The sequence below is a fragment of the Eucyclogobius newberryi genome, unplaced genomic scaffold, assembly GCF_026437365.1.
Source record: "Eucyclogobius newberryi isolate DKJ021-1_F unplaced genomic scaffold, fEucNew1.0.hap1 SCAF_21, whole genome shotgun sequence".
In the NCBI taxonomy this organism is placed as follows: domain Eukaryota; kingdom Metazoa; phylum Chordata; class Actinopteri; order Gobiiformes; family Gobiidae; genus Eucyclogobius; species Eucyclogobius newberryi.
The window spans coordinates 24,094,791-24,119,732 of NW_027315846.1; the positions used below are offsets into that span (position 1 = coordinate 24,094,791).

Below are 24,942 nucleotides of genomic sequence, written 5' to 3' on the forward strand. Positions count from 1 at the left end.
GCATAAATAGAACTTTACCCCAAATTGTACACAAGTGTCAACACAAATAGCAAATTCCCACAAAAACAGTTTAGCATGCGCAGACAATGGCTGGGAATCACAGGGTCCCTCACGATTCGATGCGATACACGGCTCAAGATACAATGATATCACAATTTTGCGCATGATATTCTACGATATCTCACACATTTTTAAACAAATCAAACACATTTTAACAAAATTTCTCTTTTTTTAAACCATGACCTGCACAAACTCAAAATGAAATAATAATCAAAACAGAAAGTTTCCTTTCTTTAAACAAGCAACAAAATTGTAGTGCAGTTCCAAATAGTTATACCAAAAAAAAACTGGCTGATATGGCGATATATCGATACAGTAGCCCACAATATTGATACTGTATCACCAAATTTAGTATCACAATATATCGATAATTTGGCACACCCCTAGCAGACACTCAGCTAAATATTGCTATTCTAATGTTACAGTACAGTAAACAAATCTTGTCTTTTCATAAAATAATATTTTGATCAAATTACTAATGCATTTCTTTTTTCCTATTAACTAATTTATAAATGAGTTTTTAATTCCATCCATCCATTTTCTACCGCTTGTTCCCTTTCGGGGTCGCGGGTGACTGGAGCCTATCCCAGTGACTTCGGGCCTTAGGCGGGATTCACCCTGGACAGTAGCCAACTCGTCGCAGGGTTTTTAAATTAATATGAAAAAAATGAAGTATATATGGTCAAATTTATACAGAGCTTTTCACCCTTCAAGGCTTTCAAAGCGCTTTACATCAAAGAACCTCTCACCATCCACACACATCCACACAGCAGTGTACTGTACAGACACTGGGGGCGAGGCGGGTTTAAAGTCTTGCCCAAGGACACGAGGACAGAATTCACCAGAGGAAGCTGGAATCACACCAACCTGTGGGCCAGTGGATCTTAATTGTAATATTTTGAGGTTATTTGAAGAGCAATAATGGCACTACAGAATGCATAATGTAAAATAATGAGGCAGACTTCAGGTCATAAACTGGGGGACTAGTAAAGATATATTTTTTTAATGTTCTTGTAACAACACGAAAGTGAACAATAAAATATTCAAAAATGGCAACGGCACTGGGTTAGGCTTTGTAATGACACATGGAGGTGTGACGTACCTGCTCCTTGCTTCCTCCAGCTCCTCAGCGCTCTTGGACACCTCGTCCCTCAGCACGTCCAGTTCCAGCTCCTTCTGTGTCAGCTCCTCGTGCAGCTCTCTACACTGCTGGTACAGGAGGTCCTTCTCCAGATGAGTGTCCCCAGAGTGAGCAGAGCTTTTACTTAGGTCCAGCTCATCATTATGGGAGCTGTTGAGCCACTGAAACAGGGACTGGGAGTGAGGAGAGTCAGCAGCAGGCAAACCTGCTGGACCTACGTCACGGACGTTCTCGTGGACTTCTTCAAGGCGATTGGAGATGGATAACAAGGCGTGGTCTCCCAGGATTTCACTGTTCAATTCAAAACTGAAAAGAGGAGGAAAAGAAGTAAGTTCTATTTATTGACCTGGGTTTTAAACTGCACAAAACTTAGAACTAGTGCAGAAACTTTCCTTAAACCAAAGTAGATTATCTGATTGAAATATCAGAACTGCACGTTTTACCAATAGTCATGGCACACATAAAACCACAGCCAACCAGTTCAATCAATCCCTTTCACAAGAATTGAGGTGTTAGTTTATAATACACATTTTATTAGTGTGGAGAAGTCTGTAATTTAATACTGTACATTGAAAGATGCAAAATGTTTAACGATTTACTTACAATGACACATTATGCATTTTTTAGCTTTTAACCATGTTCTAACATTTTCCCTCATCCAAAAACATACCAGACTAATCCTGTTGGAAGAACTCCAGACTCCAGACTCAGACTAAACCGAGTTCATTACAATTGCATGCTTATGTTATCATTAGGGCTGCTGGACATATCATAATTGAAATCAAATTGAATGGTTGCAATAAGCAAATCGCGAAGAATGCAATTAAGTCATGTGACTTCCTTTTGGTGCTAAACCTGTAGTTTAGCAACTTTGCCAGCAAGATGAATCACAGAGTTCACAAACTTTTGAGACACAGTCTTGTTAGGCCCCTGCAGATTAATTTGCAGTGCGCACCAGGGGTAAACGGTTTCCTAGTTTAAATACGGATTTAATAGGTTTTTCAAAAACGTTCACACTTTGTACCTTTGTGGATGAGAAAAAGGCTGTGCTTTTCTGAACACTGGATTAAACAATATTTAGCCTCTTCCGCTGTTGTGACGCTTCGACTAATCAGCGTGTAGTATTTTTTAATTATGTGAAGAACTGTGTTTAAAATGTGAACTTTTTACAGTGGAGAGCACTACTTATGGAAAATAATGTGTTGTTCTAAACATGCAGTCATTCTTGTAAGTATTAAAAATGAAATGCCATATACTCAAGAGCATGTTTAAAGCCAATAACACAAACCTGCCGTCTCCAGACATGTCCAGCTGGCTGCACTGCTGGAAGTCCTCATGGATCAGTGAAGATTGGGAGTAGGCAGGAGGCTCTGAGGACAGGTATCGCTCCATCAGAACATCCTGTGCCCGTGATACATTCAGACTGTCCTCTGTAGACCCCACCTCCTGGCTCCCATCTCCACTGGCTCCTGGGTTAAACTCATTGAAAGGGAAACCTGCCATTTCTTGGTTCTGTCTATTCTTTGAAGCCTTCAGCCCCAACACCTCCTCCTCTCTAAACTTTAGCTCCTTCTCCCTGTCTTCCAGCTGCTTCTTAACGCTCTCCAATTCCTCTTCCAAGCTTTGGACTAAACGTGCAGAGCAGGCCACCTCCTGTCCAAACCTCCTCTCTGTGTTGCCTTCCTCTTGGAGTCTTTTCCTCAGCTCCAGAACCTCTATATTGAGCGTCTCCTTTTCCTTTTTGTACTGCTGCATCTCCAGGCACTGGGACTGCAGGTCCTGGAGTTGCATTAGATGGCGCTTCATCTCCTCCTCCCACTCCCTCTTCTGCTCTTCCAGTAACAAAACAACACTTCTTTCCTTTTGGAGTTCAGCAAAAATGCTCTGGCTTTTCTCCTTTTCATTTTCCAGCTCCAGTTTAAGTTTTTTCACAACAGCAGTGCTTTCCTCGTCGCCGTCTGTGTTGGAGCCTTCGTTTCTACATTCCGTTTGTGAGTCTTTATTACTGGAGTCTGAATCAGAGGAAGGTCCATGTAGACTTTTAATGCGTGAGAACTCCATGCCGGTCTAAAGGTGGAAAGAAGAATATGGCGTTTAGTAGTTGTTTTGTTGGGCACACGGTGTGAAGACGTTTAGTACGTACCTGTTGAAGCTGCTTCTGGAGCGCTTGGATCTGTCCCGCCAGTGTCAGGGCTTCCATTTGGACCTGGTCTCGGCTGGACAGCGCCTCCTGCAGGTTGGCACTGAGTTTGGAAATGATCTCATTGCGCTTCTCCACAGCCTCTTGCAAGCGCTGAAAAAGAAAGTAGGACAGTTAGTTGTCGGGCTGCAAGACATAAATCGAACCAAAAAATATAATTTAAATGGATGCAATTGGAAAATTTCAATAACTGTAATATTTAAGTAATGCAAGGCTATAGCTTGCATGTTCTTAGTAATGTTTTGAGACTTCATACAGTTTCTGTATGTTAAAGCCCCTGGACGTGTGTAAAATGTGAATATTGAACAAAATACGATTTAGTTGTATTTTCATTCATGCATTGAATTTTTATTCCTGCAAAATAGATAACTACTTTAAGAGAGTATTTCTAAAACTGTGGTATGCGGGCAGCCTCTGATGGTAGTTGGCCAGCCACAATTATTTTGATGATTGATTAATCTAGCAATTTTCCGTTTGATTAATTGTTTAATTTTTTTTAGCATGATTCTTACAAAATTAGATCAAGATGTAGCCAAACTGAAGCCGCATGAGGACATCTCGGTGGGTATATTCAGTGCTAAAAAAGTGTTTTAATTGAAAATGCTAAATTGACACATTTCCCGTTATTTTCATGAAATTACTGCATTGTCCGGTCATAAAACCTCTTCTCTCTGCGCCTGGCATAGTTTGGAGCCTATTTATAGATCAGTTAATGATTATTTTGTCACTAATTTAGTTGAGGAATATTTAAATAATTGATGAGCTGCGATTTGACTTATTGCAGGCCTGTTTTAGACCCTCCTTAACCCGACTTTGGGGCTGATATAGTATAGTTTAGATCTGGTGGCAATAAATGAAGAGCCCTCGTTTGGCCCCCATCTGCAAAAAGACATGTAAAATAAAATGCAATTCACGCTTCATGCTTCATTTGGCGGTCCCTGTAAAAAGATGACAAACTGGCCCTTAAGGCTGGCAGTAAAGAGCAGACTCACAGACTCACGCCCTGAATATCAGAATAGAGCAAACTTTTAACACGTCATTCTCAGGTAGTGTCCCAATAACATTCTTCAGTTTGGATGATTAAAAAAGGTCAGACAATCCTGAAGCAACCCACCATCAGCTGCTCTTTGCTGGTGAGCGTTGCCAGATCCTCATCTTTTAGGCCTTCCACAAAGATTGGGCTCCGGTCCGGGGAGGGCGACGACTCGACTTCTTTTCTCTGCTTCACTTTAGGCTTCTTGGGCTGTTTATCAACCTAAAAGGAGCAAATACAGTCTTATTTTAGCCATTTAGAGTATTTGTTCATATATATTCTCATAATACAAGGTTAATACACAAACTGAAATGTCTATACTGGACAGTGGACATTAAAAGGGACAGATTATACAAATAATTAAACCGTGTTTCCTCCTCTTTACTTTACACAGTTGTATTTTGATTGATTCCTGCATGTTTGAGTTAATCCTGTATTATCCTACAACTGAGGCTCAAGTGCTCAGAAAAGTCCCGTTTTCATCTTCCTGGATCTACAAATTTAATGTTACGAATATTGTGAGAAAAAAATAATAATAACTTTCTGAACGAAAAAATAAAGTTAAATGTGACAAAAACAGCCAGATAAAATACTTAATTTTGCATCTAAAATAGTCCCGCTCATTGTTTTTTGGTTCTTACAATTACATTGTGACCGGAATAGTCACGATTATCGATTAACCAAACCCGTCTCCTTTGACATGCAATATATTAGTAAAACAAATAAACCCAACTTTACACTTTATAAAAAAGGGTGATAATGTATATTTAAAACGAAATTATGTAAAATTTGATTTAAGAAAATAAAATAGAATTAGAGTAAAGAGTTGTTTAAATTCAAAAAAATAAAATAAAAAACAACATGCTGCAGAAATGTGTTCCACCTCTTCTCCAGTCAAACCTGGTCTTTTAAAAGTGGAGTAAACATTGCCAGAGTTAATCCTGTCTGAGTCGTCATGACAACAGGCCCTACAGGCACTGCTGTTTAGTGACCCATTTCCCTCCTGTATGTTTACAGAGTGGGGCACAGACCACTTGTTAGCATAATGTGACCAAACTAAATTAGACAAGTGGAGAAAATGTGTTCAGTCAAATGGGGCTGAATGAATAATCAGAATTAACTCTAAAATCAATTTGAACAGCCGCTGGATTCAAACATTCGAGTAACTGTTCTTTACAAATACAACTAATAGTCAGCATGGGGTCTCGTGTCTAAAACTGAACTCTAAAACAGGCGCATCATAAGTTAGTAGTGAGATTTTGTGATTCATGTACTCTTCAAAAACTAACTCATTAAAACTTCTTTTTTTTTTAAATCCACTAACATCATTTTGTAATCAAAGTAGTGGCGAAATAGTAATTAAAAAACGGGATTAATTGCACAGCTATCATTTAGAAATGTTTGCATGTTTTGCTGTGAAAATGTCAGTGTTGTAGTCGATTAATCGTGTTCACCTACAATGTTCTGCGATTCTGTGATTCTGTATTCATCATCTCTGCCCACCTCATGTTTGGCCTTGCAGTTCAGCTCTTGACCGTTGGCGGCGGGAGCGGCGGCGTCTATGTGGCCGTCTTGCGTTGTGCGGTCATTCTGCGGCGGGACATCCTTGCCCTTCCCCTTCGCCGCCTTTTTCGCCGCCCCCGCACCGCTGCCCTTCGCCCGCTTCTGTCTGAAGCTAGCAAGCTGCGCAGGAAAGACAGGGAAAGGTACACGGACACGTAGGTCAGGACCGCGGAACACCACCACAGCAAGAGCATGGTTTAGTTTGATGGACAGGTCAAAGACGGAAAGGTAAAAAGTCCCAAGAAGAGCCCAAGTACAGGAAATTATATTAGAGTTTAGAACCACATCAACAGGTGCTTGATCTATTATAATTGAGGCGCCAATAACTTTTGCAATGATAGAAAATACCAATATTCCTATGGTATTTTGTAGCAATACTGTTTAATTACTCTTAAATAATTTTGCAGAAAAACACTTGCACACAAGCAAGTCAATGGGCAAAATATGAAAATCTGTTCAAATGAATTACTGAAATGAACCACTTGGTGACACGCGCCAGTGAAACTTTCAGTGCAGCGAACCGGAAAAAGTTAAAAATACACAAAAGATTCTTAAAAATCCAAAAAGTCTAAAACGGTCACAAAAAGAAAAAGTCTTGCTGTATCGATTTGATAGAAATCCCATTCAAAAGGCTTGTTCGCTCCATCTCCTCCTTAAGCAGCTTACACCAGATTACAGAGGCAGAAAGAGTGGCAGCACCCCTCCAACATGGAACTGTCACATCAGTCGTCACTCGGCCCTGCTCTCCTTCTGTGCTGCCCCAGTGCTCTCTGACCAGCTGCTCGTCATGGCACAGCTCCTCCAGGCTGTAGTTACGCTCTCCTTTACGACTGACAGCCAGTGAGGTGTCCACGGTGAGCACGGCGTGGCTCTAAACTAAAGGGGGAAAAGGGAGGAGACGGGAAGATGTGTCCACAGAGAGAGGGGAGGGGACTGTGGACTGTGGGCAGCATCAGGGCACGCTCAGTTTAATTGCATTTGTCTTTTTAGGAGGCTGCATGGCCAGGCAGTAACAGGGGCAGACAAAAATAATTGGGTCAATACTACTGGCAAAATAAAAGACAACAACTCAACTAGGCTAGGTTTTTTTTGGATGCTCACTCAAAAAGGAAAATATAGTCATAACTCCGAGACCTTTCATGGTACACTTTCTAAATGCTCTCAATTAGAATAAAAAGCATCACCAAATAGAAGTGTGTGATATGGTAAAAAAGTACACACGTTTAGGTGCGTTTATTTTTTTTTAACTCTTTTACGTAAGAGGAAACTAAAGTCATCTGATTTAAGCTGCGATGATTTATCAGAATAATCTTGAATAGTGGACTACATAAAAATAAAAATAGTTACATTTTGATAATGGTAATAATCTGCATTATACAGACTCTAAAACACCACATTTTATTAAAAAAGCAGCTTCAGTGACTATATTTGTTTAGTTGATGCTGTATTTAAAAGTCTCAATGTGAAATAATAATGTCAATAACAAATAATCGTTTAACTTGGCAACAATTCGCAAAATTGCTAAACTAACTGACTAATGAACTACTAAAATAATAGGTTAAATGACCTCACAGAGTCTGAACAACTGGAGAAGTGAGGAGAGAAAAGTGACTGATCATAGAGCTGCATCATAAGAATCAGTGAATCACAACAAATATGGCAGATTGTCAGAGATGAGATCACAATTTGATTTGCCCCACACCCTTGCCCTCCATCTCTTTCCCGAGACACTCACATCAGATGTCAGACAGCTACATGAGATGAGCCGTGTTTGGCCCAGGGCTGCTGTCTCACTGCTGACCACAGCTGAGCAGCTGGACAGAGCTCAGGGGTCCAACTTCCATGCAACTGTGGTTCATGTGCGATGCAAATTAACCAAGCCATCAAATGCACAAATGTACAATCAATGCATACAGCCTAGGCCTGTCACAATGCCAACATTTGAAGTGTGATAAATTGCTACAAAATACACAATATAATAATATTGAAACTGCCAGTACAACCCCTATCTAAATGTACAATCATGTTAATAAATAGTGAAATGAAACACTTTTGTCATTACTTATCTACAATATGTCCGAGATCATTATTGATGCCATAACTACCATAACTGGTACGCTATAGTCCCGCTATAGTCCCGCTTTTAGTCCCGCTTTTAGTCCCGCTTTTAGTCCCGCTTTTAGTCCCGAAATGAATTAAAATGTGGCTTTTTGTTTTCTTGCGCTCTTTTTTAACTATAAAGTTATCTACACAACATTAAAATTTGACCCACCTCCAACACTAAAACTAAGAAAATGTATACACAATATTGAGCATAAAAAAATATTACAAATTTTTCATATTGAGTCGATGGCGTATTTATTGTGACAGGCCTATGAATATATGGAGGTTAATGATGTTTACAATATCACATTACAAGCCAAAAATGTTCCGCATCAAACACAATAACCATGGCAAAACTAACCGTCACTAACTGTAATGTAACGTGAGCATGTGAGCCAGGCCAGAGCTCAAGCCTATTGCACCACCTGATGGTCTTCTATCCGCATGACACAGTTGTAGGCAAGTTGGATCAAGAGCTTTTATAGTGCTGTATGAGAATCACTCAAATACTGTTGTAGAGGAAAGAAGTGGGCCTCAAATGTGATTGGCCCGTGAACGAAACATGTCAGTCAAACCCAAAAACACAGTTACCATTCCATACTCACCGACTGGGAAGACTTGGATTGTTTCTGTGCACCAGGAATATTAGGATGTCAGTGAAAAAACACACATTGCACTGAACAATAGAATCTGGTCCCTTAGAAAAGCGTGTCTCCCAGATAAACTATGAAGAAGTTATTTTTTTTAGCTACTAATAATGTATGACATTCTATTAAGGCCGGACTGTTTTGATTTTCAGCCACACATCTCCACAAACCTGACTATTTCTGCTCGTATCTATGGAAATATTGTTCCTATACCTATATTATAACACAATGTGGCATAAAAACACTCTAAACAGAGAGAATGCTCATAAATATAGGATGTGCCACCTCTAGAAAGTTACATACTGTCACTTTAAGATTTTCCCAGGTTGTACAGAGGGAAATAGTAGAAAAAAGCTTCAGTTGTAGTCATCTGGACTCAGTTTGAAAAATTAGACGTTTCGACTCTCATCCAAGAGTCATTGTCAATAAAATTTGACAATGTGACAGGCATTTTTCACATTTTTATGTCCCAAATCTGTTATGATGGCCACACAATTGTACAGATTATTTGAAGTTTCTGCAAGTAAACTACAGAAGTGTCGAATCAAGAGCTCTAAAGATCTTTTCCTATTCACCTGCAGTGTCTCGCCTCTGATGTGTTGAAAGGGAACAACGTTATATGGCTCAGTTTGAATTACACTGATTTGTCTAACGAATGCTATTGACTTTAGGTTGCGCAGGTATTTATCCTATTCGCGCTATTTACGTCCCAAAGCTCTGCAACAACACACCTAACGACGTCTCTTAAAATGCGATTTGTGTTTGCATATTGAGCTCAGTGATAAAACAAAGCTAACCTTCATTAAATCAAACCCATGAAGTCTATACAAGTGTAAACAGAGGCGTAGACAGCAAAGGACAACCACAAAAGAGTTAGCTAAAGTGCTAACAAGCATTAGCGTGGGTAGGACAACATACCTTAGCTCTTCCAGCTTCAAGTTTTCGCTGCCGTTCATCCTCATCCATGACTCCGCTAAAGCTCAGTTAAATCTGCGCCCGCTTGTCAAAAAAGGCACCGAATGCATCTCTTAATCGCATAAGTTAGCCGTAAATGTTTGAGCTTCCGTTGGTCAACTGTCAACAGTGCCCAGTGTTGAGTATGGCCGCCAAGACTCTTTGGCCCCGCCCTTATCATGACTTCTCGAATAAACGGGCCAATCGAATACGTGCGTGCAGCTTTTTCAGCCAATGAGAAGTGGCGTACGGGTAAGCGTAAGTTTAATATTCAGGCACGAGTAAAGTTCAATGAAAGCACAGCGACCAATGAGGTTAGTGGGTCAGAGAAGCCACGCCTTAATGACAGCGAAATTATCCAATCAGCTACAAGAGGAAATAACCAGCTCATCGGTCTGTTGTTATGGTATTTTAAGTCTGTTTTGAGTTACTATGGCAATGGAGATGACCTGTTTTAGTATTTTTAGTTTTTAATATAAAATGATATGTACTAAAGTTGTTCAATAATATTGTGTTGATTAAATATTTCAATAAATGAACAAAATAAAACCACTTACATCAATATTTATTTTTTTTCCATGGCACTTCTCTGGTTTGATAAATAAAACATAAATGTACAAACAAATACATGAACAATTCAACGCCATCTTTAAAGTGCAAAAATACATGTACGTGTCTGGAGAAAAACGTATTATTATTAAAACTTAAAACTAAAAACTTAAATCAAAAACAATGCTGTGATTGGAGTTTTCTGGAATAGTTCCTTCTTTTTATTATGTATAAAGAAATAAGACACATGCATTTGTGCTTAGGGCTTCTGTTTGGAAACTATTTGATGCATAAGAACTTTATAACAAAAAACTAAAATTGACAATAATAACAAACCATAATAAAATAACATTCCTCATAAATGGTAATACAATTATCATAGAATAAAATTTTATTTTCCATGTACTTCATTAATAATAGTCCATATTAAATTAGATCAGGCATGAGCACTGCAATGAGGGTCCGTAAGAACAATGAAATTTACAGTGGTTGCTTTCAATAAATATAACATCCGTCCCCTATGGTACAGCAAAGACACGATTTACTATAGTTTTGTGTTAAAAAAAGACTAAAGAATAATTCCTGCTCAACTAATGTGGAAGATGGACAGCTTTAAAGTGTAAACAGTCAGGATGGATGTCAGGAACCATGGTTACGTCACCTATAATTAAAAAAAAAATATATATATAAATAAAGTGTTTGTCATAGATACACAGTCAAGACGACTAGCCCTCTGTTTGTACAAACCTTATGTATATGTGGGGGCATCTCGTCATCGGAGCTCTCCTCTGGAAGGGCCTGATTGTCGTCCGCCCACCCTCCCATGGGGACACGTGCAGTCCTCACAAACTTTGTTCCTGCACCTAACAAATCTGAAAAATAAAACATATGACTGACAATTTCAACACATTACATTACACATTTATATAACAATTCAGTATCACTGATTTTTGATAGTGGCCATGTCAGATCTCAGGAAGCTAAGCAGGGATGGGCCTGCTTAGTGCTTGGATGGGAGACCGCTGGAATTCCAGGGGCCACAGGGGCGGTAGTTAGGCCTTCAGCTATCAATGATTTAGTAATCGAGTAATCAATGGATTATTGTCTTTGATTAATTGAGTAATCAGTTAATATTGTTTTATATTCCGTAAACGATTTTTAAAAGCATATTCACATTTTTTTAAATAAACTTTATAGTTCATTGTAATAAACAAATTCAGACAAAAAATAACACATTTTATTCTTAATTTAACGTATGTCCCCAAAACAGCAACGTTTCACTTCACCTGTCCAAACTGTTCTGTTTGAATATAAAGAGTATACATAAAAGGTAATTCAGTGATTCACGTAGCTATGACTGTAGCTATCACCAACAGTAAGAAACTTGTTTGTGCCGCTCACTTTAGCCTCTGTGTGGTCGCCCCGTCGTCAGACTTTGTTTCGTAATCGCGCCCCACCGTGCTCTTTCACACAACTAAACTCTGCTTCCCAGTCACACTCAGTTTAAAACACGCCGCTCTCTCTGTTGTGCTTTAATTGCTCCAGGTCTGCGTAAAACAAGCTCTGTGTGAAACGAAGGTGCCACAAGTCCTTCCGTGTGCTGTGCGTGCCACAGATTCACACGGTTTAATTTAAAGGTGGAATGGACGATTTTTTTCAGCAAATTTTTTATCATATTTCCTCGTGGCGTGGATAAATCATTTGTCCTGCCACGTATCAATCATAAAACGCACCTATCGCTCACCTGCAGCCGCGTCAGGCTCGTCCCCACATTTCCGCATGCCTAAGCGCATGGATCTATCGTAATATAGTTCCCTCAGTGTACGGGGCAAAATGAAGACGGAGAAAGACAGTTCGAGCTGACGCAGAAGTGGACAGAAATCTACGGGAGACGAGCGATGCGATGCGCTCCGTTGCGCTAATAAACAAACGCACGTGTGTGTTGTATCAGTCTGCACGGGAGAGTGCGCATGCGCACTTCCGCCTGCGTTCTCAAATCGCCGAAAAATCGTCCATACCGCCTTTAATATGTAAATTAAATGAATCATTGAGGCAATCAAATATTAATCAAATTTACTCGAGTAATCGTTGCAGCCCTAGCGGTAGTGCACATTGTCATGGTGTCCATGGGCAAGACACTTTTTCCTCTAGTGTCCAGGGTCCGATATTGCAATATATTTTACTGTACTATGAAAAATGTTTTCTTGGTTTCTTTGCTTTTTGTCTTTACAGTTTTTGTTCATACAATAAAATGGAAAGTGAAAGTAGTTTCTCCATTGTTACTCCAACTGTGCAGCGCTTGTTTGCAACAGTAGAGGGAGATACTTAAATTAATTTATTGATAAAAATACACTTCAACTCACCCGGCCACGCTTTGTTTCCTCAACACAAAGATGAAATATCTTATTTAAGGACAAAAAGGTAATTCGACTGTGTGTGATCCCTAAGTCTGTACCAGTGATGAATATGAGCGTAGCTGCAGTGTTCAAGCTGTTTATCTGGTTTACCACAGTTTACCAGCACGCTAGCTCTGGAGAAGTCACAGTGTCGCTAAGTTAGACATCGTTGATGATTTAATTTTGAAAAAGCCCAACATGTTTTAGACTGTGAAGCAAAATGCAACGTAACCACAGGGCGACAAACCAGACCAAAAGTGACACTGCCGAGAAGCAATCGTTATGTCGCTTTGAAAAAAAATCCAAATGTCATCTAGATAACCACTATAGATTGCTATATGACTTAGTATAAACCAAAAGCTACTCTTTTCAGCAGACATCAGGTTAAACATGCGTCACTTTTCTCCCATACCTGGTTGCCTGTCTGCTGAAGATGGCGCCCTCTCCTGGCCTTTGGTGTTAGTGCTGGTGTCCGAGGCAGACTTGGGGATGTCGCTGGGGCTGGGGGCTGCGGTGGGGAAGGTGTACGAGCGGGGGAGGTTTCTGGCGCGTCGAGGGGGCTCACTCCTCACCTCGTCTGGGATACTGTCACTGCTTTCATCACTGTCCTGTCTGTGCCAAGTGTGGCGGGGCAGCTCTCCACGGGACTGCTGTTTGTGGAACTATGGGAAGAGAAAGGAATATAAAAGCAGACTGTGAGACTGGTCTGAGTCTATATCAGAGTGTGAAGAGTCAATGGATGAATAATACAGGATTACTCAAACTGTATGTTGCGGAAACACTGTTGTAACAAGGTTAGAAAGCTAAAGAAATTTAGTGTAATATGTCTCCTCAAAACATCTACCATTGTCAATATGCAGGTTTGAATGAATAAATATAATCAATAGAAAAATCAGGTATTTTAATGTTCAGAAATGTTCTAAATTTCAACTACCGGTAAATACAAAATATTAGATTAGTCACATATCATTGTATCTTCAAGGTTTGATTATGCTTTCTGCATACCTCATGCATGTAAAGAGCATGGAGGCTCATCTCTGTTGAGGCATACTCTGATAAGACCAAACTAGTGAGCTGCCCCTCCCACGCACTGCTGCCTGAGCTCACAGTGCGAGCATCAGTTCTGGAAAACAAAACGTAAAAACCATGTTCAATATAGATCATTTAAAATGATATGTCATCAGAATAATCAAAATTCTGGAATGGAGGCGGCTGGAGGCAAAGTGGTCCATAATAGACTTTCAGTCCAGACAACTCAGGTGTAATTGCAAAGGATTTTAGGTATTTTCTAACATAAATGAGCTGCAATTTTTCCAGGGTTGAAATGTCAGCTATATATAGCTATATTTAATTAATAAATATATAAAATGTTGTAAAGTGCTCAGTCCAGTACGTAGGTTGACACAACAGTGAGAGACCTGTCCCCAGCCTGAAGGAGTAGGGACGCGACCCTCTTGTTCACTGGGGTGAACTCCAACACGTGGCGGCTGAGCTGAGGGGCTATAAGCCTACACCAGCCCCAGCCTCTCCCCGCGGGCAACACCAGAGAAGTGGAGCGTCCAGCCCCTCTCGAGGAGATGGGTTCCAGAGCCTGAACTGTTTGTGGAGGTGAGTTTGTACTGCTCAACCTCCTGCACCAGGTCACCACCAGCTTTCTAATATTCTGAAGTTAATTCCAGTTCCTCCATTATAAATGTGTTATGTTCCACTTTTGCCTCCAGTTGCCTTCATTCTAGAATTTCAAATGTTTTTGTTTACAAAGGATCTGTAGAAGTATACATGTGTGTATGTATATATATATATATATATATATATATATATATATATGTGTATATATATATATATATATACACACACATATATATATATATATACATATATATATATATACATATATATATATATATATATATATATATATATATATATATATATATACATATATATATATATATATATATATATATATATGTATACATATATATATATATATATATATATATATATATATATATATATATATATATATATATATGTGTATATATATACATACACACACACACACACACACACACACACACACACACACACACACACACACACACACACACACACACACACACACACACACACACACACACACACACCCTACCCAGAGCCTGCCATGTTCTTGCTGACAGTTGAAGCATGGCCTCTGTGGACTGCACTCAAACTGCCCTTCTGGTAAAGATTGCTGCTGTCAGGGGAGAGAGAGCGCAGGGCAGAGGCCCCGTCGTTGGTAGCGGCCGCTGCGTGTTTGGCTAAAGAAGCGTCCCGGGCAAAGTGAACCGAGCCCAGGCTGGATGCCAGGAGGTTTGCAATAAGACTCCTTGGCTGGAAGAAAGCGAGACTTGAGAAAACATATTACTTTGGTTGATTTCACAGCTAAATGGATTTTGACTAGTTTTAGGGGATATCTTTATTTACCAAGTTTGTAGGACTTGTTTTTGGATATTTAATTATGTATTTTTTTCAAGACAAAATATCTGAAACATCTAAAAAAAATTATATATATATAATTATATATCAAAACCATTCAAATATTGATAACATAAATTCAAGCAATTTTAATGAACTAACTACTAACAAGCTATTACCTAATACAATTTGTCTTATTTTAAATAGGTTCTTTTTTCAGACTGAATGATCCTTACTGAATTTACACCACGTTCGCGGCGTTCATACCTCAGATTCGGACAGTGAATAGTGGTGAGTGTCCCCCGCGTGTCCAGCCACTTCTCTGTGGACTCGTTCCTTGAGCTGGCTGAGGAAGTGGGTGGTCTCTTGTGGAGGTTGCCATTGGGGGTTGGTGATGGCAAAGTGCATGAGAGAGAGCTCCGTCTTTCCATCCTCCGCCTGCTGGTAGATTGACGCTTCCGTCTTCCCCTCCGACATCCACTGAGAGAGGACAAACTGTCAACTCATGGTTTACAGGTCGTTTCCATGTTTATATTGTAGGATTAGTTTAGTCTCTTTACTAAAACTGAGCTATTAGCAGTGGTGGAAAGTAAATAATTACAAATACCAGTACTCACGTAATTGAGTGCATTTTTGTGTTAGTAGACTCTCAAACATGTACTTGTACTTGTAAAATTTTAGCATGTAATATACTGTACTTTTCGGACTTTAAGCTGCTACTTTTTCCCCACACTTTGAACCCTGGCAAACGGCCATCAGGGGGCACTCTAGCAGGAAGCGCAAGCGTTTTTATGTAGAAGACAACGTCAGTGGAAGGACTGACACATCTATATTTTAAGCTTCAAAATGCTGTGTGTTTTATTACAATCAGACTCATATTCACAGAGAAATAAGTCTAATGAGGAAGTGAATCTGGACACAGTGAAACGACACAGGCGAAGCACGGACATGTGATATATGGCAGTCTACCGTTTAGAACCTGCTGCATTGAGATGAGACTTTCTTGGCCAGACCTGACCCATGAGTCAAAAGACAACCCTGCACCACAAAGCGTGGACCATATTTATGTGTAAATATCTCATGTTACAACGTAACACTCACTCGCTAAGTACGAGCTCAGGAGCAGATGAACCAGATGTGAAGACACAGACACAGGTAAATCAGCTCAGAGAGTAATCAAGGACAGAGGAGACAGTAGGGACAGAGGGGACAGTGGGGACAGAGGGGACAGTGGGGACAATGGGAACAGCTGTCATGTGTTTGTTAAGCTTCAAAATGCTGTGTGTTTTATTACAACTGTGTGTTTCACATTACAGCTCCTATTCATGCATCACTACCGCATTTATTTATGTGTAAATATCTCATGTTACAACACGGGCACCTGCGGTTTATTGTCAGGTGTGGCCCGTATATAGACAATTTCTATTATTGTTGTAAATATCGTGTGGGCTTTTATTCAGGAGCGTTGTACAGTAAATTAGTTACATTGACAATTGAGTATTGAGTTCCCAATTGGTCCTATGGTTGTCTCAGGCTGTATCTCTTTCTTTCCACAGCTACAAACCCTCAAAACAAAAGTCTTTTCATTTTTTGGGAAAATACTACAACCATTTAACCATTTAACTGCACTATTACTTGAGTACAAATTTGCAGTACTCCTTCCACCACATGTCATTAGTAAGTATGCTAAAGGGGACTTGATATTGGGGGGGAAACCCATCGTAATTAGAATGAGCTAAATATTGAAAAGCATTCATATTAATATTGTGACTACTTTTGAAGATACAAAAGGGGTAAATCATCACAATAACACATTTTAGTGCTGCAATTATTGTGAGGAAAGAAAACACCACAATGTAACGATTATTCTCCCGACCAAACAATAACACGGTACTATTCCTCAGGTTTGTGCCCAGCTTTCAAAAAAGTATTGACAAAAACATGCAGATTAAAAAAAAAAAACTTTACGTTTAAATTTATTTTTTAAACCATATTGTATAGACTGAATTACACAAAGTAACACTTAATATTGTTTTTTTTTTGTTAATGTCCCTTCATTTGTAGTGAAAATGCTACAAAAAAATAGCAGATTAAAAATAACCATGAAAAAGTGAGGGTATAAGGTGCTATTTCTGCACTTCTGAGATTAGGTCTATTTAACATTTGTCAAATAATTAAACCTCGTTAAAGAGCATTTTTAAACACATTATTAAGCGTCTTACAAAACTACTTGGCATTTCATTCATTCAAGTAATAACTGAAAATGTATTTTTCTCAAATTCCCAATCAAATGTATTCCCATTGTAGCAGTAGAAGTTAAAAATACATTAATGGATAAATAATAGATAAATTCAAATAGAAGTTCCTTACTGCAGGATGTCCGTGCTGTCGAATGTCCATCTGAGCGAATGAGCACGTGTCCCCCACTCCCACCACCTCCACAGTGAAGTTTCGGAAGAAGTCGATGATCTCCAGGGACTTCCTCCTCAGGCAGAAGATCAGGATGATGGGGGTCACCACTGGACTGAGCAGCTCCTCCAGGATCAGTACCTGCGTGGGAAAGACGGTGGGACAAAATTGACAAATTTGGACACACTTTGGACCAACTGGGACGTTTCTGCTGGATTACATGATTAGGACTATGCTCAATGTTTGTGTGTCTCTCTGTGGGACAATCAGTTAAAGGTAAAATGGTTACATTTCAAGTTTTAAAGAAGACTTATTATGCTTCCGTCTGCTTTATAGAACTTAAAACAACTTAAAAGTGCATATGACAGCTTAGACATGATTATATTTGAGATACGAAAACAACTTTTACTATTATAATGCTACTTCCTGGTTGGACATGAGCAGCAGATGTGACATATGTAGAGGTATGTCCACAACTGTTACCTAGCAACCATACAGTAAACAAGGGCCAAAACACAGAGGGATTCAGCTCTACTTCCTGTAATTTTGACATTTTTCTTGCAAAAAAACTGCTACTTGACTGATGTTTAACTATGATAAATACACATCAAAGTAAAATTAGAAAAACATGAAACCGTGTCGCTTTATTAAAAGAAACAACATCTCATGGTGGCGGGAAGTGGATTTAAAATAAAACTGACACAACAGCGCTGATTCATACGTGTGGAAACAGAGTAAGGGCAGAGACACTTTCCACCGTGGAGAAGTGGATGAATAATAAGATAAGATAAGATAAGATATTCCTTTATTGTCCCACATGGGGAAATTTCATTGGTGCAACACAGGTAGATACAGAGGTAGATACAGAAGAACAATATAATACAGTAATCCTTACCGCTTTGTACTGAAAGAGCTGTGAGAACTGATCGCGGGTTTCAGAGCGGTGAGCATTGCCCTGCCAGTGGTCAGGCATGTAATGAATATGAGCCAGGATCACCCTCAGCAACTGCTCCGGACAAAACACCATGTGCTCATCTGGAATGAACGACCTGGAGGAAGAAAAAAAGAATGAACGACCCAATCGGTGTGTGTGTGTGGCAGAACTTCCAAATCGTGTTTGTCCCGTCACCTGCAGACCGTGATGCACACTCCGAGGAGCGTGATGGAGGAGAGGACGTGCTCCACTGAGAGAACGTCCTCGTCGTAGATGGTCAAGGCGATGAGCACAGCCAGGACCGATCCAGCGAAAAACGCCACATTTTTGGCCAGAACGGTCAATAAAGGGGACAGGAAGCAGTTCATGTACTTGGATGCAACCTGACACATACAGAGACAGAAGGAATAAGAAAGCTATTCATAAACCAAGCATTTTGTAACATTAAATTGCATTAATCTAAATTTAAAAAACAAAAATAATGCAGTTTAATTTGACAAAATGCCTGGTTTATGGATAGGTTTTATGGGACACTTTTGCTTTACTAATATTATTGTTATGAGAAAAAAGTGTTTTCCAGTACGATAAATATTTACATAGAAATAAACAAAAAATAGGAATGTGAGGCTGCCCCAAATAAATTGTCTGTTTGCTGTAATCCGAGTCAACATTTTTCAAGTGAGTCGGTCGGTAGGCAAATTCTTATTTTTTTTACTTTAAAGGCAAAAAAAAATATCTAAATTTTGCCATTTTTTGAGTTGGAGTGACCACCAGGGGTCAGGCTTCAACAGTCAAAGACGGAAAACGTCTCTATCAACCCAATCGGGAGATTAAATCTCAAGATTTTAAGATATTTCAATCGACCTTTTGTACGCCGCTATCCTTTATTTTGGTAGCGAAGGCGAGCAGGGAGAACAGGCGGGGGACACGGGCGCCGCCATGTTTGTTGTGATGTTTCAATCCCAGAATGCATTGCGTAAATTAATGCATTCTGGGATTGGAACCGTGTTAGAGCGTGGCATGTCCTATGGATAGTTGAGTGGCGCCGACAGAGGCATTCCAATTTGTTTAATAAGCAATATTTATGTCGCTTCTGCACATTTTGTTTTGTTACAGACGACTGTGGAGGGGCTTAATGTCAAGACGCAAATGTGCTGCTCAGTGCGTTACCGGTTGGTGAGTCGGCAAAATAATTGAAAAATAAAAGAATTTGAAGTTTTTTCAATAAAATGCGGATATTTTTTTTCCACTCGGCTAGTTTCATACCGAGTCGGTCGGGTTACGGCAAACAGACATGTTATTTTGCTCAGCCTGATATGGATATTTTTATTTATTTTTTGCCAATATCCAGTATTTGGCTTGCTGCGGTACCTGATAATCGATACTGGCCGATACCGATATTTACGTTTTAAAATCCATAGCAAGGCCCACACATTTTGAAGCACAGATCACAAATGAACTTTCCACTTTGATGAAAACAGAATATCTTTATCTGGGACTGAAAATGATTTGATTTGTTGCATGATTGTGGGAACAGCCTAATTGCTCTTCGATTTCCATTCCCTCCCCCCTCATAAGTCTGTTCAAAAAGACCAACATATATAAATATCAGCTGATACCAATATCATCATCATCATAAAGAAAAAATAAATAACAATTCCAACCTCGTATCCGAATGATTCTCGTTGTCCACTATAGATTTTGAGGGGTAAAGTAGCCCCGAAATGACCCGGGACTGACCTTGTATCCTTTACTGAGGCGTGACATGAGCTCGTGGTCCAGCTCATTGAAGTGCCGCAGGTAGCACCGCCCGTACAGGGACCAGCAGCGGGCCCCCAGAGACCCGGGCTCCCGTTTGATCACCTGCACACAGACGCACCGCGCTCATCTCTCTGCATTAGAAGTGCTCAGCGTGTCCGGGCGCGCTCACCTCTGTGTAGCTGAAGAAGGCGTAGAGGATCTGCCACACCAGGATGACGGGGCACAGCAGTAAATTGGCGATGCCGATCCACAGGATGCGAGATGCTAGCTTGTCGGCTAAGTCGTGCCGGTTTCCTCCTCGCTTGTACTCGGACTTCAAGCTCCACTCGTTCTCAAACAGAGAACCTAAACAATACAGATTAAACACTTTAGAGAGTATAGAACATATGAAGGTGCACAGTGTTCTGGTTAAGTAGCATTTCAATATTCTGCACCCTCAATCTGGAATCTACAAAAGGTTTATAAACTAAAAGAACTGATTTCAATAAGTCATTCATTCATTTTCATTTTGCTTGTTCCTGTTAGGGGTCGTGGGAAGACTGGAGTCTATCCCAGTGACTTTGGGCCTTAGGCAGGGTAGTTTAAATAAATGTTGAAAGGTTACAGTTATTTTATTACGGGTGTTTAATTTTCCAATAATAACTAATAAAATAAACATTGAAGCGTTCACTTCTGCATGGGGATTGAAAAGTTTAATACCAAGGCTTATAAATCAGAAATTTCAAGGGGAATACTATCTAAACTATACCAATGCATTGCTAATCTGGACAAATTACTCTACTAAATATATTAAAAGCAAAAGAGGAAAAGGAAAGAGAAGGTAGCCATGTTTTGACAAACGAAGAGTGGGAAAATATATGTCCTGTATGTAATGTATGTGTCACGTTTCTTCATAACACCATGTCAAAGGCACTACAGACAGTGTTTAACATTGCCATCCCACTCAATTTTAGAACTATGTACTTGGGCCTCAAAACTCCTGCCATGGACACAATAAATGGATACCTTTGGAACATATGTTTGGCTGCAGGGGAAAAAGGCCATCACAAAGAAATGCTAAACACAAACATCACCAACAATCAAACAATGGAAGTCAAATCAGTCAAATGGAAAAATGACTCACAGACTTAATTTGGAAATGGACAAATTGGACAGACTTTGGCCCAAACGGGACTGTTCAAATTTTGTTTCTATTGACGTCTACTTGTCTGATTTTCCCTCTGATCATGTTGTGTTCTATGTTCGATGTTCTCTGTCTATTCTTAAATGCATGATGCTGGTACAAACCTGGCCCCCAAAAGAAGATGAGCTCAAAGTTGTACTTGAGCCCTCGGGTGTAGAACACATGATCCCCGAGGACAGGAAGCTGAAATCTCACTGGAAGAAGCGACTTATTCACCATCGCAACCTGGAAAACAGACACAACACAGGATGAAACGACCCGCTATGAAGTAAGAGTTCATTTCTTACACACCATATAATTTTTAAATCGTAGAATGCGGTGATAAACGTCCAGCTCTGACAATTCTTTCTTATGGATGCAGATTTGGTGTTCCTTTTGGATTTCCACTATTCTAGCTTGGACCTCCTGCCATGTTGAATAAGGAAGTTCTGACTGCAGAAGCCAAACAAAATAACAGAATGAATATACAAGTGCGCATTATACCAATCAAGTCAATAAAGAAGCAATAACGGGTCTCACCATGCTCATTTTAAGTGCGTTTCTATAAAAGGACCGGATCTCCCAGTAGCAGCACACGTTGTAGATAAATTTCACCAGGCGATGCAACCAAAAAACTCCAGAGATCACGAGAAGGAACATCACAAACAAATTGTCCCTTATTCTGGAAGGAGAAAATTCAAAGTGAAACTAGAGTACGTGCAGTCATTATTCAGAGTAGCTGCAGTGGTCGGCGCACTGGTCTCTTACCGGGCGGTACAGACGTCCGCTGGGACAAAGGCGTCGGGGAGCGTCACTTTCGATGAATCCGTGTGGTTTACAAACTTGTTGGCGAAGAGAATGTCGTAGTCCACGCAGTTGGCAAGGAACGCGGTGAAGCCGACCACGAACAGTAACTGACTGGAAAGAGACGGTCAGGAAAAAGGTTCCAAACTAATCATACTCAGGAGGTGTTACTTGTGCTTACACGAGTTCAAAGATCTCCCCCAGCAGCATACAAGTGAAGCCATTTTTCTGGTGAAGCTTATAGACGTGCACGGAGTCAAGGAGTATAATTATATGCAAATGTGACTGGACCAGAGCTGCACAGCACAACACTCACACAGCAACGTCAACCAACAGAAACACTATCCATACAAACAAGAATATGTATATTTCATTATATATTTATGTACTATATATAAATTTACTCGTAAAAAACTCGTGAACCCTCGTTATCGCGTGGGTTACGTTCCAAAACGAACCCGCGATAGGCGAAATCCGTGAAGTAGAAACCTTTATTTACAGCTCACGTACACGCTCTCACCGGCCTTGCAAACATCAATTTGGCAAGTGGTCAGAATCAGAATGCAGAACACAATGCATGATGCAAATCCGTGAAGCAGCGAGTCCGCGAAAAGTGAACCGCGATATAGCGAGGGATCACTGTATAGTAAATAATACTAGTCTAGTAAAATACATTGTTATTCTAGTTCTGATCATTTTAGAATGTCCAGGAAAGACCAAATATTGTCTTGTTTATGTGATTTTTATAGTATCTTAGTGTTTATAACTAGTACTAGTCAGTACTAATCAACATTTCTGGAGCATAAAAACAGTTATCAAGGATATTCTCTGGAAAAACAGGTCCAGATTCTCGATGTGGTGCCATTGGGCTGTAAATACAACACAATATAATGAGTAATCTAAACATCAACAACAACAACAACAACAACAACAAGAAACTTGTTATAGCTGTGTCTTACATTTGACCCCTTCGGGCACATGCATGAGCAGGTCCTCTTCTCCTGGAGGCGAGTCGCTGTAGGACGCCTCCAGGCGCTGGTACTCTGTGTCAAAGTGCGCCATAGTGACACCAGCTCCAACCTCATCAGACCCACAAGACTGCTACACACTGGGGACAGAGAGGGGACAGAGGGAGGACAGAGAGGACAGAGAGGGGACAGAGGGAACAGAGAGGGGACAGAGAGGGAACAGAGGGGACACAGAGGGGCAGAGAGAGGGGAGAGAGGACAGAGAGGACAGAGAGGAAAGAGAGGGGACAGAGAGAGAGAGGAGAGAGGACACAGAGGACAGAGAGAGGGGACAGAGAGAGGGGACAGAGAGAGGGGACAGAGACAGAGTAATGCTTACTAATGTAGAATGGAAATAGGTATATCTTTTATAACAAACAAAAAGAGCTGATAAAAAAATGGAAAAAACGTTGCAAACTTCCAATTTCAGTTTAAACTTTAAAGTGACGTTTGCAGGACATTTTTTTAACGTTGTTTCACATCCAATGATACTTAAACCTCAACGAATTCATTTAAAAACATGTTTTGACACATTTTCTTTTAGATTGACATCAATATTCAAAATAATATCACATTTTGAATGATCTCTTCTTCTTGTTGAAGTGTTCGCTCCTACAATGCTGACATAGAAGTTTAAAGGTCAGGCAACATCTAAGAGCACGCAGTTTGCACACGTGATTATGAATCGCTTTGAATCACAGAAAATATGATTCCCTCAATATTACCCAACTCTTGTGGTGTAACTACAGGGCTAAAGGACTAAAGGGACATCTCCAGAATGCTGTACCTCCATTGCAGGGGAGCCCATCCCATCTGCCCTTGTGTTTACTCAGATCTCCCGCTAGAAACAAGGAAGAGAGCCTGATTGACACGTTTCTCTCCAGTTTACACCAGAAGCTCACAATAGCAGGTAAATGTAGCTCACCCAAGCCCGAGGAGGAATGTCCAGACGTGATTCAGGTGTTGTTGTCTCGTCAGAACTGAGGCCTCTCCCCAAAACATGTCACAAATCACCTCCCGCAACGTCAAGCTCCGCGCGTGAGCATCAGAGCCAGGCTACTATGAAAATAAAACAGATTTACTCCTGATAACACTCTTTCTACGTCATTCAATTGGTACGAAAGCTAAACGCTAGAGACTTTCTGTTTCCAAACGCAGGTTTCGTGTGGCGTCTGTCAGATGTAGAGTGGCGCGCGAAGTATCCAATCAGGAAACAGCTTTACAGACAGTGAATGCAAAAGCCAATCAGAGTGCGGAAGAGGCTGGCTTAAGCAATGTTTTGCCCAGAGTGCCCGCCCCCTGGAGCCGACATGATGATTCACACAGCACGCTCTGTCTGCTGTGTTGGCGCCATCTCCTGGTCACTTTAGAGACTGCAGCACGAGTGCATATGAGAGGTTTGCATGTGTTTATTATTTGTCTGGTGGGATAACGCCTGTGGTAAATATGTATCATAGCTTTGCATTGGTCAAGAGACAATTGATTATTGAAATTTCCTCATGTGTGGACAATAAAGGAATATCTTATCTTATCTGATCTTATAACAGGAAGTAGCACCGAGTTGTAAAACAGAAACCCCCTGCCTATGTCATCAAAAAGCAACATTCTATTTTTTAAAACATGCAGGGACAATTAACACAATTTTCTGACAGTTTAAACAATCATTGAACCAAATAAAGGTCTTAGGTCAGCTTATGATTTGACAAATAAGGTCAGGCATTATTTGTCAAATCATAACTATTGTTTAATTGATATGGATTTT

The 24,942-nt window shown here is 40.2% G+C and overlaps 2 protein-coding genes across 2 annotated transcripts in view; both read right to left on the minus strand.

Moving 5' to 3' along the window:
* pcnt (pericentrin) overlaps positions 1–9,840 on the minus strand; it is a 46,123-nt gene extending 36,283 nt beyond the window's left edge. Inside the window, exons 1-6 of the mRNA XM_072457862.1 lie at positions 9,666–9,840; positions 5,938–6,117; positions 4,516–4,656; positions 3,345–3,494; positions 2,490–3,268; positions 1,163–1,507 (exon numbers count right to left, since the gene is read on the minus strand). Of these exons, the coding sequence (XP_072313963.1) occupies positions 1,163–1,507; positions 2,490–3,268; positions 3,345–3,494; positions 4,516–4,656; positions 5,938–6,117; positions 9,666–9,713 (1,643 nt within the window). The 5' untranslated portion in view covers positions 9,714–9,840. The remainder of the gene's footprint in view (positions 1–1,162; positions 1,508–2,489; positions 3,269–3,344; positions 3,495–4,515; positions 4,657–5,937; positions 6,118–9,665) is intronic.
* A 425-nt stretch (positions 9,841–10,265) lies between these two features.
* Positions 10,266–24,361, minus strand: atg9a (ATG9 autophagy related 9 homolog A (S. cerevisiae)). The gene is made up of 20 exons (XM_072457429.1): positions 24,106–24,361; positions 23,968–24,021; positions 23,133–23,281; positions 22,999–23,042; positions 22,355–22,419; positions 22,138–22,287; positions 21,910–22,051; positions 21,682–21,822; positions 21,495–21,615; positions 20,377–20,552; positions 20,187–20,309; positions 18,642–18,829; positions 18,408–18,561; positions 17,474–17,653; positions 15,371–15,583; positions 14,799–15,019; positions 13,652–13,769; positions 13,059–13,308; positions 10,998–11,122; positions 10,266–10,911 (listed from the first exon to the last, which is right to left on the minus strand). The coding sequence occupies exons 3-20, from the start codon at positions 23,233–23,235 to the stop codon at positions 10,903–10,905; spliced, it is 2,523 nt and encodes an 840-aa protein (XP_072313530.1). The 5' UTR covers positions 23,236–23,281; positions 23,968–24,021; positions 24,106–24,361; the 3' UTR covers positions 10,266–10,902.
* Between the last annotated feature and the right edge of the window lie 581 nt (positions 24,362–24,942).